Genomic DNA, 14,955 nt, shown 5'->3' on the forward strand with positions numbered 1-14,955 from the left:
AATCTGCAATTTTATGACATTATTTCATGGTACTCTTCTCATGAATTAATGGGTTAGAATGAGACACATTGGGAGGCATCTACACAGCCATATAAAAGATGTCCAGGGAATATTTAAAATGTGGCTGTCCAACTCAGGTGGGGGTTTTGAATTTACCAGAAAGATTTTAAAAGTCACTGCCCACATGGGAATGAATGAGATCACCCATTAATAGTGGCGGACAGTGAGACGAGGGCCAGGGTTATAATCTTAGTAACACTACCATTTAATGAACACATAGGCAGGAGAACCAATAAGGAAAACTGAGAAAGGGGTGGATGGACACATAATTGAGAGACAGAGATGTATCTTAAGCCTAAAGGTATAGCAGTCAACTGTGTCAAGTATTAGGAGAGTCAATAGGATGAAACTGAAAACTGGCCGCTGGATTGGCAATTAGGTCTTTGGTGACTACTGAAAGCAGCTTCAGAAAAAGGTAGAGTAGAAACACTATAGCAGACTGAGGATTGGGTAGGAAGTACAGACGTAGAGAAAAAATCAGGGCCATGCGTTGTGGTGCATGCTTATAACCCAAGCACTTTGGAAGTTGAGGCAGGCAGCTCACTTGAACTCAGGAGAATTCGAATCGGTCTGGGCAATGTGGTGAAACCCCATCTCTACCAAAAAAAAGAAAAAAAAAAAAAAACTGGCTGTGTGTGATGGTGCACAGCTATAGTCCCAGCTACTCAGGAGACTGAGGTGGGCGGATCGCTTGAGCCCTGGAGATTGAGGCTGCAGTGAGCCAAGATCGTGCTACTGCACTCCAGCCTCGGTGACAGAGTGGGGCTCTGTCTCAAAAATGAAAAAAACAAACAAAAAAACCCAATCAGGTTACTTTAAGATTAGAGAAATGGGAAAAGGGTCTTTGTGTGTGCAGATCTTTTTTTTTTAAATGACTAGAGGAAGACACAGATATATCTGTATGGCTGAAGGGAAGAAACCAGTAGACGATGGAATAAAAATTAAAAATACACACATACTAGGCAGATATGTGAAGAAACACGGTCCCAGAGAGAAGGGAGGAGACAGGTCCAAGAACACAGGGAGAAGGGTTAGTGCTGCAATGGAGAAGAAACAACACTTTGACAGAGTCAGCAGGGACAGAGAATATCAGTACTTGCCAACAAAATTTATTTTGGGGGTAGATGTTTTCTTGGCAGCCATATTTGTAGGCACTGCTGATACTTTAGTGTTAGATGTGCTATTAAGAGACGAGTTTCCTGTAGTCGTAAGACCCTTCATTGAAGACGTTGCAATTGATGACGTATTCACAGTACAATTGTTTGCGGCAATGCTTGAAGGAGAGGCAGTCGGCTTTGAAGCAGATACAGCTGTTGAAGAAGTAGCTTGGCTAACAACGTTTGGTTCTGTTGATGGAATGGGTTTACCAAGTTTTGTGTGTAACTTAACCACCTATAAAACAAAAGCACACTTATTTGTCAGGAAACTCAAACAGATTTTGAAAAGTCTGCCTGGAACATTATAACATGAAAATCTAAACCATGCTTTTCTTTGTTGTACTTTTTCTGCTATATGTTTTTGTATATACACACATACACAAAACTCATTACTTTCAAGATAATCTCTGTGAAGCAAATATGCATACATATTCCATCTACTATTAGGTGAGGAAACTGAGGTAGAGAAAGATGAACAGACTTGGCTACATTAAAAATAATCACTTGACAATTCCCACTTAGTGAAATAAATGGTTTAGTTCAATTTAAAGACAGGTCTCCAGTCTTTCCCTCTTTTAGCAATGATTATTTGATGTCACCTTTATGTATTATTAGCACATAAGCAAGGCTTATAATGCACTTAAAAGTTTTCGAAATTTGAAGTTACCTTTACCTAACCCCCTTTGAAAAAGTAAAAGATAACAGAATCAAGGCATAAGGGTGTGTGGGAAAAAAACACCTACTTTCTGGTGCTTAGCACCACGAATGTGGGCAGCATACGCATCTGCTCCTGTACAAGACACATCGCAGAGCTCACAACGTAGCTGATTTTGAGTCCCACGAGTAGAACTGTTGCTGCTGCTGGTATTTTGTGAGGCTTTCAATGCAGCTTCTTTTTTTTTATGTTTCTGTCCTTCTAAATGTTCTTTATAAGTCTGTTTCAAATAAAAAGGAAACATTTTGCTTCACTAATTTTCTTTACACATTAAGATTATTCAATTCTCAAGAAATCTCTAATACTCATTTAAAAATGACACCAAAACAAACTTTTTAAGTTGAAAAAGGGCATGTGGCATTCGTTACATATGTGACATATCTATGGTTCTCTGTATCTTGTTTATCAAGAATATTATCTAACGCTGAGTTACAAAGTACTTTCATATATAGCCATAATATAAGGCAATGGCTTTCAGTTTTAAAAATTTTATCTTTTGTTGCTTATATAAATGTTGGACAGAGAATAATAGACAGTGATCATTCCATAAAGAAATTATATTTAGTTACACGGTTAAGATGAGGCGGGGGAGATGTGCCTATACCATTAGAAGAAAGAAAAAGTTACTGTATGGTGGAACAAGATTCTTTACAAACAGCTATGTTTATAAAACTGACTTTTCTAATTCAGAATACATTTTGACATAGAATCTGTATTAGAATCCATGGCCCTTAAATGAATGCTTATTTAAAATACATGAGGGCCAATATGGTATATATTTGCAAGCAAAAATAGTATTATAGTAACATTAGCCAATAAATAGTGAAATTACATATTAAAAATCATTGTGAATGCACATGATTGAGGAAGGCTGTTAATTAATACAAGAGGATATTAGTAACAACAACTGGACAGTTTTGTGAGTAGGACCAAATGGTTCCTCTGTTACTTTTTTTTTGAGATGGGTCTCACTCTGTTACCCAGGCTTCAGTGCGGTGGCACAATCTTGGGTCACCGCAATCTCCACCTCCCAGGCTCATGTGATCCTCCCACCTTAGACTCCTGAGTAGCTGGGACCACAGGTGCCTGCCACCATGCCTAGCTCATTTTTCATATTTTTGGTAAAGATGGGATTTGGCCATGTTGCCCAGGCTGGTCTCAAACTCTCTTTTTAAAAACTGCCTCTTAAAAGACAGTTGTAAACTGACAAATAATTAGCATACAATTATATGTTCATCATACAATTCAGAGCTGGATGGGACTTTCCTTTCATTATCTGCAGTGGCCTGAAATAGCTCCACCAAGCAGTCTGAGCCTCAATTATTTAGGGCAAGTCCTGTTATAGAAAAGTGAGGAAATAAAAGCCCAAAGTTAAGGTCTCTAAATTGCCCAAGGTTATATAGCTAGTGGCAGAGCCAGGACTGCAATCTTGGCCCCCAAAAGCTGAATCAACTTACTCTTTTCCTTCTTATGTACGCATCTAGAACTCTAACTCAATCTCAATGATATTTTTTGCTAAGGCTCATTAACCACCCCCTTAAGGCACTGACACTGACTTGCAGAAATACCTGTGGCCTGTTCTTTTTGTTAACCACCCAGCACAGCAAAAATAGCCAGCCTTATATGCACTCATTCCACATGCTGCTGTTAACCTATCACCCAAGCGTCACACTGTATACTTTCATATAAGCCAGGTAATCAATAAATTTCTTATGTCCAAGTCTGGCACTCATGACACTAACCCCTTGAACAGTCAACATAGAGTAGGAAATGCTCCTTAAATACTAAGACCGCCCATCATTCTTGTTCCCTTTCATGTTTACTCCAGGTCCCTGCAAACATTTCCTACCCGTGCCACACCTGCCTCCCGTCACCTCCTGCCAACCATGCAATCCACAACAAAACTATTTCCTGCCATACTCAAAACAGGGGAAAAGAGGGTTTTATATATCTAGCCACATATATTAAAATGTTCTGTAATTTGGTATAACTCAGGGAATGTTAGAAACTGAAAATACCCCCCAAAATTCAGAAGTAGAGAAAACTAATCCAGTAAAGTAAACGTGTTACACAGTAGGGCAAATGAGAGATGGATATAACTTGGAGAAGCTAGTAGAGAGTCAAAATTGGTTGTTTCCAAATAACATGCCCTTTATCTGCCAAGCTGTTTATCAAATTTTAATATAAAAAGTTGACACTCTTAAGCATAATAATAAGGCTGGGAGTTGAATCCATTAATTTTAATAAATAGAATCATGCCATAATCACCTGTTTTAATGTTTAGCAACCAGAAACAATACAATACCGAAAAAGGAATAAGGGTTTTACATTTACATGCCTCACTAATTGGTATTTTTGAAAAAGACACTTCTTTACACCTTCCTTGTTCCCGAAGTTCCTACTCCCCTTATGAGATTACAAAAATAAGTAACATACTATAAAGTATATATCAAAGTCAGTCTCATTAGAAATGCAATCCTGAAAATTATAGATTATCAGTAACCTGCTATATTAAGTTAAAGAATTTTGAATAAAGGCTTTGGCAAGTAAGTTACAGATGCTAAAAACACAACGAAATAAAAATTCAATCTTACCCAAGTCGCAATTAATTTGACTACAAAATTTTAAAACTAAATTTAAGTTTTAAAGAGCAAAGTCTCTTTCCAGAAAAAAAAGCTCAATTTGCCTATTTATCATTTACATTCACAATCATCTTTACAGTTTTTTTTCCCTGAAAATTCTCATGCCACAATACAAGTAACTTAAAAAATGCACTGGCTAAAAGCTAACAGGAAAAAATGTAAACCTCTTTTAGTAGGCTCAGGAGTTAGAATACCAACTACACTTAATAACCACTGAAGACTCAAGGTAAAACATACAACATAAGTACCTGTGGTCCAGCACAGCTGATCTTACAAACATCACAATAGTGAATCTGTGGTGGTTTGGGAGGCTGTTTTGGTTTCAGTTGTTTATTTTGGAATGGTGCTTTTTTAGTAAAGGTGGTCCCTGTCCAGGCAGCTGTTGCAGCAGCAGCAGCTGCTGCTGCTGCTGCCTGCTTCTGCTGCTGCTGCTGCTGTTGATAGTAGGAAGATGCAGCTGAATACACTGCTGCTTCATAACCTGAATAAGACGTACCTTACAAATAAAAATCAAACAAAAATTATGTTACATACTTATAGAAGGACAAGTTAAAATTTACAAATTTAAATTAAATTAATCCTGCCAATGAAGATAGATTTACATGTGCATATTTACAAACGTATATCTCACAGAACCAGAAAAAAGCTTATTTTCCTTCTAAGAAAGTCATCAACTAGTATTTACTCAATATATGCCAGGTGTTATAGAGGTATAAAGACAGTGTAAAATTTGGTCCCTGCCTTGAAGAGCCTTATAGTTTAATTGGAGAGATGTGATAGTGTGTTTGACAAACTTGTCTGTTTATAGAATCTGCTAATATGTCCCCAAATAAAATCCTGTGAACAAAATTTAGGAAGTGTTGGATTTGAGGAAGAATCTGAAGTAGGATACTAGATAGGAAAAACAAAAACTCATGAAAGTAAGATTTGACATGCTTGGTAGCTAAGAGGACAAAAGAGATAAAAGAAGAGGAAAACATACAAATGTGACACTAAAATCTGGAGCCCCAGTGATCAACTGATGGGCTGTGCAACTGCTAGAATCAAGAAGCTGACAGACGCTAGTCTGGGGAGGCAAGGTAAATAAAGTTTAGCAGAGGTTTGTGATGTGGAACTGAAGTTCAGATGAAAATATAGAACAACTGTTAAAGATTTAGGAATTAGGGACCAATACATTGGTTCTCATCTTCCAAAAGATGAAAAAGCACTGTGTTTTCTGGTTAAATGTATGAATTCCACCCATTTCCATTGTTCAGAGGCTCCACTGAATAAGTACATTATGCAAGCTGTTTATATAATATATACATGTTGCTTATGTTCAGTGATTTACAGATTTTTAATCTGTGAACGTGGAGACGGAGTTTCGCCATGTTGCCTAGGCCAGACACAGACACAGCCTTGTATCTGTTTTCCTACAATGCTTTTTACAAGAAATGTACATTTGTTTGCCAGTAGTTATAGGAGAATTTAAGATGCCCTTTAACAGAGTTCCAGAATCTTTAGCCCACCTTTCAGTGCATGCTTTATTTTTATAACTAAGTAGTAAGTTATAACTAAACTTGCCTTTTATTAGTTTTACACTACCTATGTGCAAGTAGAGATTATTTTATGAATATTAAGCTTAACTTGGTGATTTTTATGGTTAAATTAGATCAGTGTTTAAAGGATACTGCAATTTCTAAACCTAACTTTTCTCATATTTAAGGATAGTGATACTTGCCTTATAGATCTGTTCTAAAAACTACACTGTGTCTGGCATACTGCTTCCTGTATCGTGAACGTTTGATAAAAAAAAACAAACAAAAAAAACAAAACTAGAAGAACTATTCTTTCAGCACTGTTGGCCTCTGTTGTCCTTATTCTGCTTCATATTTTCTTAATACATAATTCATAAAGTTACATTTCTGTGGCATTTGTATAGTTTCTATATAGAAGAACTGAAGTCATTTGGAAAATATCTGTTATAAAGATTTTATGTAAAAATCATGATCCTACTTGGTAATAAATCTAAAAACATCTTCATTATTTGTAATTGGACAATTTTATGGTATTTCTCTACAGTAAAATTTAAACTATACATGTTTTTGCCTGTAAGCTTGAAAACATTTGGCTGTGAGCTTGTGTTCTTTTATCACATTCGTAAGTAATAGAGGACGTTTGTAGGACTGCCCAGTAGAGTTTATTAGTTGATAGAAATTTTGTTTTAAGCAATTATGTCAACTGTTTTCTCAATTTTATCTGATCATATACATGCTTTATCACTGATACACAGCTACCTGTTTCTGTTTTCATTTCAGATGTTTTCTTGTCTATTATCACACTTTCTATCTTAAAACTTTATATACTATAGTAGCCTGACATAAAAGTCTAAGAAGGCTTTTCTCAAAAGTTGCCTGACTACTTTTCTCCTGGATATGTCTGGTTTTCCATGCATTTTAGCTCTCACCATTCCAATTTATTTTTCCTTCCCTATGTGTACAGACATATTGGAGTTAGGGGGTCCTAAGTCTTTCAGTATTGCAGTCTGCATTTGAGAGACCAAAAAGTTTAGTTCTCTGTAAGCAGTTCTTCTGTGCTTTTCTGTCAACTAGGAATCTCTCTCAAGCTTTATATCACTCTTTGCCCATCCATTACCACTTACAGGAATAAGGAAATTTAACTGAAATATGGTGAACAGGCAGTCTACCAAATTTCCAGAGATCTTAGTCTAGAAATGGTCAGTTTACCAGTTTTCAGGTAGGCTTATAAGTAAAATCCACAGCTTTCAAATTTAAAACGTTCTCTTAAATACATTAAATTATCTCTGGATTACTTACAATACCTAATACCATGTAAGTGCTATATAAATGGTTGTTAAACTGTACTGAGTTTTGTATTATATTTTCTATTCCCCACCGCCCCCCCCCTTTTTTTTTTGCCCAGGCTGTGGTGCAGTGGCGCAATCTCGACTCACTGCAACCTCTGCCTCCCAGGTTCAACCGATTCTTGTACCTCAGCCTCCCAAGTAGCTGGGATTACAGGCGTGTACCACCATACCTGGCTCATTGTTGTATTTTTAGTAGAGACGGGGTTTTACCATCGTGGCCAGGGTGGTCTGAAACTCCTGACTTCAGGTTACCCACCTACCTCGACCTCTCCAAGTGCTGGGATTACAGGCATGAGCCACCGCACCTGCCTCCGAATATTTTCAGTTCATGGGTGATTGAATCCATGGTTGCTGAACCAATGGATACAGAGAGCGACTATATTATAATCTGTTACTCTCATTCCTCTCTGTGGCTCACATGGTTTTAAATTTGCCCAATTTGCCCAATGGGATCCGCTCAAACCAGCTTAGCCAAGCGTGGTGGCGCGCCTGTAGTCCCAGCTACTCAGGAGGCTGAGGCTGCAGTAAACCATGATGATAGTGCCACTACACTCCAGCCTGGGTGACAGAATGAGACCCTGTTTCAAAGAAAAAGAAAAAAAGAAATCTGTGTGTATAAATTAAGTAAAAGCACAGTTTTTGAAAACTAAAATAGTTTCACTTAAAAAGTACTTTTACTAGGTCAGGTTCGTGGAACACTTGAGCTCAGGAGTTCAAGACCAGCCTAGGCAGTGTGGTGAAACCCCATCTCAACTAAAAATACAAAAAATTAGCCCGGTGTGGTGGCATGCACCGAGGCAGGACGGATCATTTGAGCGCAGGAGGTGGAGGTTGCAGTGAGCTGGGATTGTGCCACTCTACTTCAAGCCTGGGTGACATAGCAAGACACTGTCTCCAAAAAAAAAAAAAAAAAAAAAAAAAGTACTTTCATTATCAAGGCCAGGCGTGGTGGCTCACACCTGTAATCCCAACACTTTGAGAGGCGGAGGTGGGCAGATTGCTTGAGCTCAGGAGTTCGAGACCAGCCTGTGCAACATGGCAAAACCCCATCTATACAAAAAATACAAAAATAAAAAATTAGCCAGGCATGGTGGCTCACGTCTGTAGTCCCAGCTACCTGGGAGGCTGAGGTGGGAGGATCTCTTGAGGTGGAGGTTGCAGTGAGCTGAGATGGTGCCACTGCACTCTAGCCTGGGTGATGGAATGAGACCTAGTCTCAAAAAAAAAAAAAAAATCAATTAGTAAGCTATGATATTAGAAGAGCTGGCATATAGCTTTTAAATGTATGATACCAGAAACAAAAAAATTAACATTTCAGTAGTAAATTCATCATGCTACAAGTCATCATTTGGTAGGTAGCAATACTCTAGAACTCATTTTACTAAGATAAAGAGAATAGCTGACCAAAATTGTAGCTGCCAAAAATTGCAGATAAAGAACTCAGAAGCCTTAACAATGGTTTCTCTGATTTGGCAACTCTGGACTGTGTATCACATAGTCTTTAAAAAACAGATACTTTATAACTGTTCCAGAACTAGAAATTTATCCTAGGGAAACAAGTGGGCAAATGTACAAATCTTTACATGTAAGGATGTTCTACCTAGTGCTGTTTCCAGTTTCTGTCTCATATACAACTAAATGTCCTCAAATACACACTTTAAAACATAGTACATCCATACAATAAAATACTTTGTGGCCATTAGAATGGTTTCTAAATACCACTGGCATTTATAAGAAATCATGGCTCCTGTGTGACATGGCTGACTGTGACCCTAGGGCAGGGAAAGCTCAAAGTGTATCTGTAATAACTTTCAGTGGCAAAGAGGAAAGATGTGTTCAAAGACGAATGAGAATATGTCAAAAAGACTCAGGAGCTGGTTTGAGCGGATCTCACTGGGCAAATTTAAAACCGTGTGAGCCTCAAAGAGAGAAACGAGAGTAACAGATTATAATATAGTCGCTCTCTGTATCCATCTGTTCAGCAACCATGGATTCAATCAACCATGAACTGAAAATATTCGGAGGCAGGTGCGGTGGCTCAGACCAGCTTGGCCACCATGGTAAAACCCCGTCTCTACTAAAAATACAAAAATGAGCCAGGTATGGTGGTACACGCCTGTAACCCCAGCTACTTGGGAGGCTGAGGTATAAGAATCGGTTGAACCTGGGAGGCAGAGGTTGCAGTGAGTCGAGATTGCGCCACTGCACCCCAGCCTGGTCAACAGAGTGAGATGCTGTCTCAAAAAAAAAAAAAAATGGGGGGGGGGGGGGGGCGGGGAATAGAAAATATAATACAAAACTCAGCACAGCTTAACAACCATTTATATATAGCACTTACATGGTATTAGGTACTGTAAGTAATCTAGAGATAATTTAACGTATTTAAGAGGATGTACATAGGTTAAAGGCAAATATTATGTCATTTTATATATGGGACTTGAGCATCCACAAATTTTGGTATCAATGGGGGCCCTGGAACCAATCTCCCATGGATAGCAGGGATGACTGTACATTGAATAAAAATGAGTAAGTTCATAGTAATAACAAAAAAAGAAGTGGAAGGAGGGGACTCTAGAGAAGAATGCCTAAGAATCAATGTGAAAGGATTTTGCAACTACCACTGTAGAAATTCATTCAGTTTTCAAAGGATCTACCACCACAGGGTCAAAGACAGTTGAGCAACAGGCCCACAGAGTACTTGTTCATTATAAAGGAAAAAGGTATCTTTATAATGGAGAGATCTGATAGGCACAGCTTTAACCAGTAAAGCCAGCATCAATAGGAATAAACAAACATTACTTATTACATGCTTCTGATGTGATGAAATGGAAGGCTGGTCAAGTAATTTTCTTGTCTAAAAAGTTACCTGAATCTAAACATAAATCATCAGATAAATCCAGATATGGGACATTCTACAAGACAACTGGCCTGAACACTTCAAAAATATCACTATCATGAGAGACAAGATAAAAATAAGGAACTGTTCTACATTAAAGCAAACTAACAAAGAATGGCAACCAAATACAATCCATGATCCCTGACTAGATTCTAAATTTCAAAAACAAACACAAGCACAAACATACATACACCAAATACATACAAAGCCCAGCCATTAAATACATTTTTGGACAACTGGACAAATTTATGTATTAGATAGTATAGTATCCATGTTCAATTCCTTGTCATAATGTTGCCATTGTGGCTACATAAAAGAATGTCCTTATTCTTGGGAAATACCTTCTGAAGAATTCAGGGCAAAGTACCATGTCATCTACAACTTGTAAAGCATATTGCTTATAAAACATATTGCGGAGCCATTTGAAAATAGCCTTTAAGAGAAAGGAGAGATAAAGCAAATTTGAAAAATTATTAATAATTGGTGAACCTAGGTGAATGGCATAAAAAATAGTTCTTGGAACTATTTTTTTCCACTTTTCTGGAGAATTAAAATTTTCTGGGGTGGGCACGGTGGCTCATGCCTGTACTGTAATCCCAGCACTCTGGGAGGCCAAGGTGGGTGGATCACCTGAGGTTAGGAGTTCGAGACCAGCCTGGCCAACATGGCGAAACCCTGTCTCTACTAAAAATACAAAAATTAGCCAGGCGTGGTGGTGCACGCTTGTAGTCCCGGCTACTTGGGAGGCTGAGGCAGGAGAATCGCTTAAACCCAAGAGGCAGAGGTTGCAGTGAGCCAGGCTGGTACCATTGCACTCCAGCCGAGGCGACAGAGTGAGGCTCTTTTAATCTCAAAACAAAACAAAACAAAACAAAAAAACAAAACAAAACAAAAAAAACCTGATATAAAAAGTTGGGAAAAAACATTAATCAGAGGTATATATCTATACTTAGTGACACGAAAGGCAATCACAGTAACAATAAAGCAGTTTACAGAATAGCACGTATAAGACAAATGCATTTTTATAAACCGTATTTACACATGTATATTCCATGGAAGAAAAGTAGACAGAGACACGCACTAAAATGTTAATGACAATTAGTGTCTAGGAGTAGAAATCTAGTGGTTTAACTTTTTTTCTCTTTCTAAAAAAATATAGTTTCTAATTTATAAACGATAATATATTACTCATGTAAATAAAAATTATCTTCAAACTGTATAGACAACCAGAGAAAGAGAAAGGAAAGGAAGCACATGTAAGAGAGAAACAATGAACAGGAAAAGCTACTCTGGTACTTCCTATTTTGTTGAAGCTAATGTGGACATTTAAAAAAAATGTGACTAATCAGATTTCATTGTAATATAATCCTAGTTACAATTATAGCTAGTCAACCAAATACGGAGAGACAGTAAAGTCCTATCTATCTTAAATGACAGATCTAGGAATCATAAATTCAGTATTTTCTTGAGATCTTAACAAAAGATTTCTTTCCTAAATAAGGAATCTCCTGTACTATGCCTTTAATAGATTATAAAATGTCTTTCTACCATCATTCATACTGGTGAATGATGAGCAGGTCCTCACCATTCACCACTCCAGCCAGAGTTCTCAGACGATAATGTCTCCTCATTCAATTCATTTCCCCCTGGTTGTCTGGTTAACTTACAAATCTGCTCACACCACTCCATTTCTTAATATAGCCTCTGCAGCTCCCTTTCTGCCCACAAGATAAAGACACACACCATAGCAGAGCACACATGGCTTTACATACTCTGACACTTCTAGCCTCATCTACTGACATTTACCCCATGTATCCTGTATTCCAGCCACAATGAACTGCAGTTCTCAAACACTCCATGCATGCCTAATTCATCATTGTATCCCTAGCACCCTAGAGTAAGAGATAAGAAATCTCTGAGAAATAAAAGAGTGTCATTCACAGCATATCTTCTGGGAGGAATACAAAAGCTGAGTCTCTACAAAAAAGGCAATGTGTGATCTTAATCACTGTGAAAATGCAAACTTCCTCAGCTAGAAATTGGCAACAGCAGTGGACACAAAAAGGTTTTAGCCATTGTACCTCTCTGGGAGAAATATATAATTATTTAAGGAAAATAAAGGTACTCTGTTCTTCCAAAAAAGGTGTGTTACATAACCACCATCTTATGGATGTTTAGAAAGGGCTACACAACATTTCCATGATGAACTATTTCTGATAATAAATAGCTCTTCGAGAGCCAAAATAAACAGAAATAATTTGTCTGTGGTATTCCCTGAGTATTAACCTTGAGTTTTCAATTTCATTTGGAAAAGCAGGAAAGGAAACAATCCTGTAGAAAACTGGGTGTTACTTCCTTTAATTGCAATGCTAAGCCCAAGACTCATAATGAGCTTTAAAACCCCCAAGAACATATTATATTCTTCTAAGATCTTCTCCTCCCCACGCCCCCAAAAAAGCATACAATTTACAGAACAGTCACATTATGTACCTATATTTATGTCTATCAATTAATTTATTTCCTATTATTGGGAGTAAGGTAATTTCAAAGACAATCAAGATAGTTTCTACTAAGTCTCTTCCTAATTTGTTTACTCATTTAAACACAGTTTATCAGTCTTACCAGAATATGTAACTGCTGTGGTACTGTAAGTAGCACTCTGAGTATAGGATGGCACCACAGTAGCCGCAGCTGCTACTGGCTGTACGGTGGAGGATACAGGATAGATGGAGAAAGTAGTGGTAGCTGGACTTGGTGTGGCTGGTTTTATGGCTGTCACCTGTCGAGTTTGCTGGGCTTGAGTATACTGAGTTGCACCTTGGCTGTAACCTGCTTTGGGGGCTGAAGTAGGAAAGAGACATCAGAAAATTAGAAGAGTAAGCCACTATAGTTACTGTACCAGTATCCTTAAAAGCTGGAAAGAATAGGTACAAACATCATTAACTATAAATTTTATGCCAGCAATTTCTCCTTAGCAAAAGGCATGAAACTCTTATTACCAATATGAATAGAATATACAAATAAATATACTATCTTCTGCCAAATGCTTTCTATGTATTTCCAAAATGATTATTTTGGCAAAACTTACAACTAACTGAAATAGCAGTGCTACCAGTAAACAAACTTTTCTGAAAAGGAGTGTGTGTGTGTGTGCGCGCGCGCGTGTGTGTGTGTGTGTGTGTGCGCGCGCACACACTGCTCAGTCTACTTCAGTTAGGCTTAATATTGGCAACAGGACAGAATGAGTTACAATGTACATATTTCAATTCACAGTAAAAACTTCAATGTTTAATCATATGAAACTTGTTCATATACCATTCATTGTATTTTAACTGATTTTTCCATAGTGAACTACAATCTAACAAGGTACTACATAATTTTTCAAATGTCAATAACTTGAATGCAGCTATTCTTAAATGGCTGCCACTGATGCCTGTCAATTTCTTTGCTGCCTCTGACATACTCAAAACAATGTATATTTTGAAAGAGTCTTAGAAGCCTTATGACTAAATTAATAATCACTTGTAAATGATCACTAAAGCACATAAATGTTATTTCTGAAAACGGCCCAAAATCACGGGGCCAAGCTCATTTTATGTTCAGTTAAGTAAAAGTACATTAGAACTTTTATCTTTTTTTTTTTTTGAGACAGTGTCCCACTCTGTTGCCCAGGCTGAAGTATGATGGTGTGATCATGGCTCACTGCCAACCTCAAACTCCTGGACTCAAGTGATCCTCCCACCTCAGCCTCTCAAGTAGAACTTATCTGCCTATGAAATTTGATCCATGTAACACAAAAAGATAATACTTTACAGAGATGAGACTAATATCCAAGAGCTAAATAACTTACACAAGTCACAGCAATACCAGAGTTAGACTAAATCAAGATCTTCTCTTAGATAATTCAGCACTCAAGCACAACCTAAGCTTGGTAATTAAACAGGAAGTTTACTATAAATTATTATACACAGAAATCAATAGAGAAGAGACCACAAGGCTGTGCATGGTGGCTCACGCCTGTAATCCCAGCACTTTGGGAGGCCGAAGCGGGCAGATCACTTGAGGTTAGGAGTTCAAGGCCAGCCCAACCAACATGGAGAAACCTGTCTCTACTAAAAATACAAAATTAGCTGGGCATGGTGGCGCATGCCTGTAATCCCAGCTACTTGAGAGGCTGAGGCAGGAGAATCGCTTGAATCCAGGAGGTGGAGGTTGCGGTGAGCCAAGATTGCACCATTGCACTCCAGCCTGGGCGACAAGAGTAAAACTCCATCTCAAAAAAAAAAAAAAAAAAAAAGAGAAGAGACCACAGGAATAGTCAGGTAGTCACTACAATTCAAAACATGTTAAAACCACTTTTAAGGGACTCATAAAATCTTAGAACTGGAAGGGGCCCTACTGAAATTTGGGTCAACTACCTCATTTACAGGTAAGAGAACAGAGATAAGAGAGGTAAAAAATCACTTGCCCACATTAGCAATAAAGCCAGTACTGGAAGCCAATTCTACTCTCTTACAATCCAAGGCTCTACCCACACCCTCACACCCTTCAAAAATAATTAAAGGAAGTGCCCATTTTTTTTCTTTTTTTTTTTTTTTATTATACTTTAAGTTCTAGGG

General features: G+C 37.8%; 1 protein-coding gene across 3 annotated transcripts in view; it reads right to left on the reverse strand.

Moving 5' to 3' along the window:
• The window catches only part of ZFR (zinc finger RNA binding protein), a 90,619-nt gene that overhangs the window by 47,688 nt on the left and 27,976 nt on the right, over positions 1 to 14,955 (reverse strand). For all 3 annotated transcript variants that reach the window (XM_004058993.5, XM_063700807.1, XM_063700808.1), the window contains 4 exons: positions 12,959 to 13,177; positions 4,823 to 5,070; positions 1,961 to 2,152; positions 1,161 to 1,452 (listed from right to left, as the gene is read on the reverse strand). In XM_004058993.5, coding sequence (XP_004059041.2) covers positions 1,161 to 1,452; positions 1,961 to 2,152; positions 4,823 to 5,070; positions 12,959 to 13,177 — 951 coding nt within the window. The remainder of the gene's footprint in view (positions 1 to 1,160; positions 1,453 to 1,960; positions 2,153 to 4,822; positions 5,071 to 12,958; positions 13,178 to 14,955) is intronic.

This window comes from Gorilla gorilla, chromosome 19, assembly GCF_029281585.2.
Source record: "Gorilla gorilla gorilla isolate KB3781 chromosome 19, NHGRI_mGorGor1-v2.1_pri, whole genome shotgun sequence".
Taxonomy (NCBI): domain Eukaryota; kingdom Metazoa; phylum Chordata; class Mammalia; order Primates; family Hominidae; genus Gorilla; species Gorilla gorilla.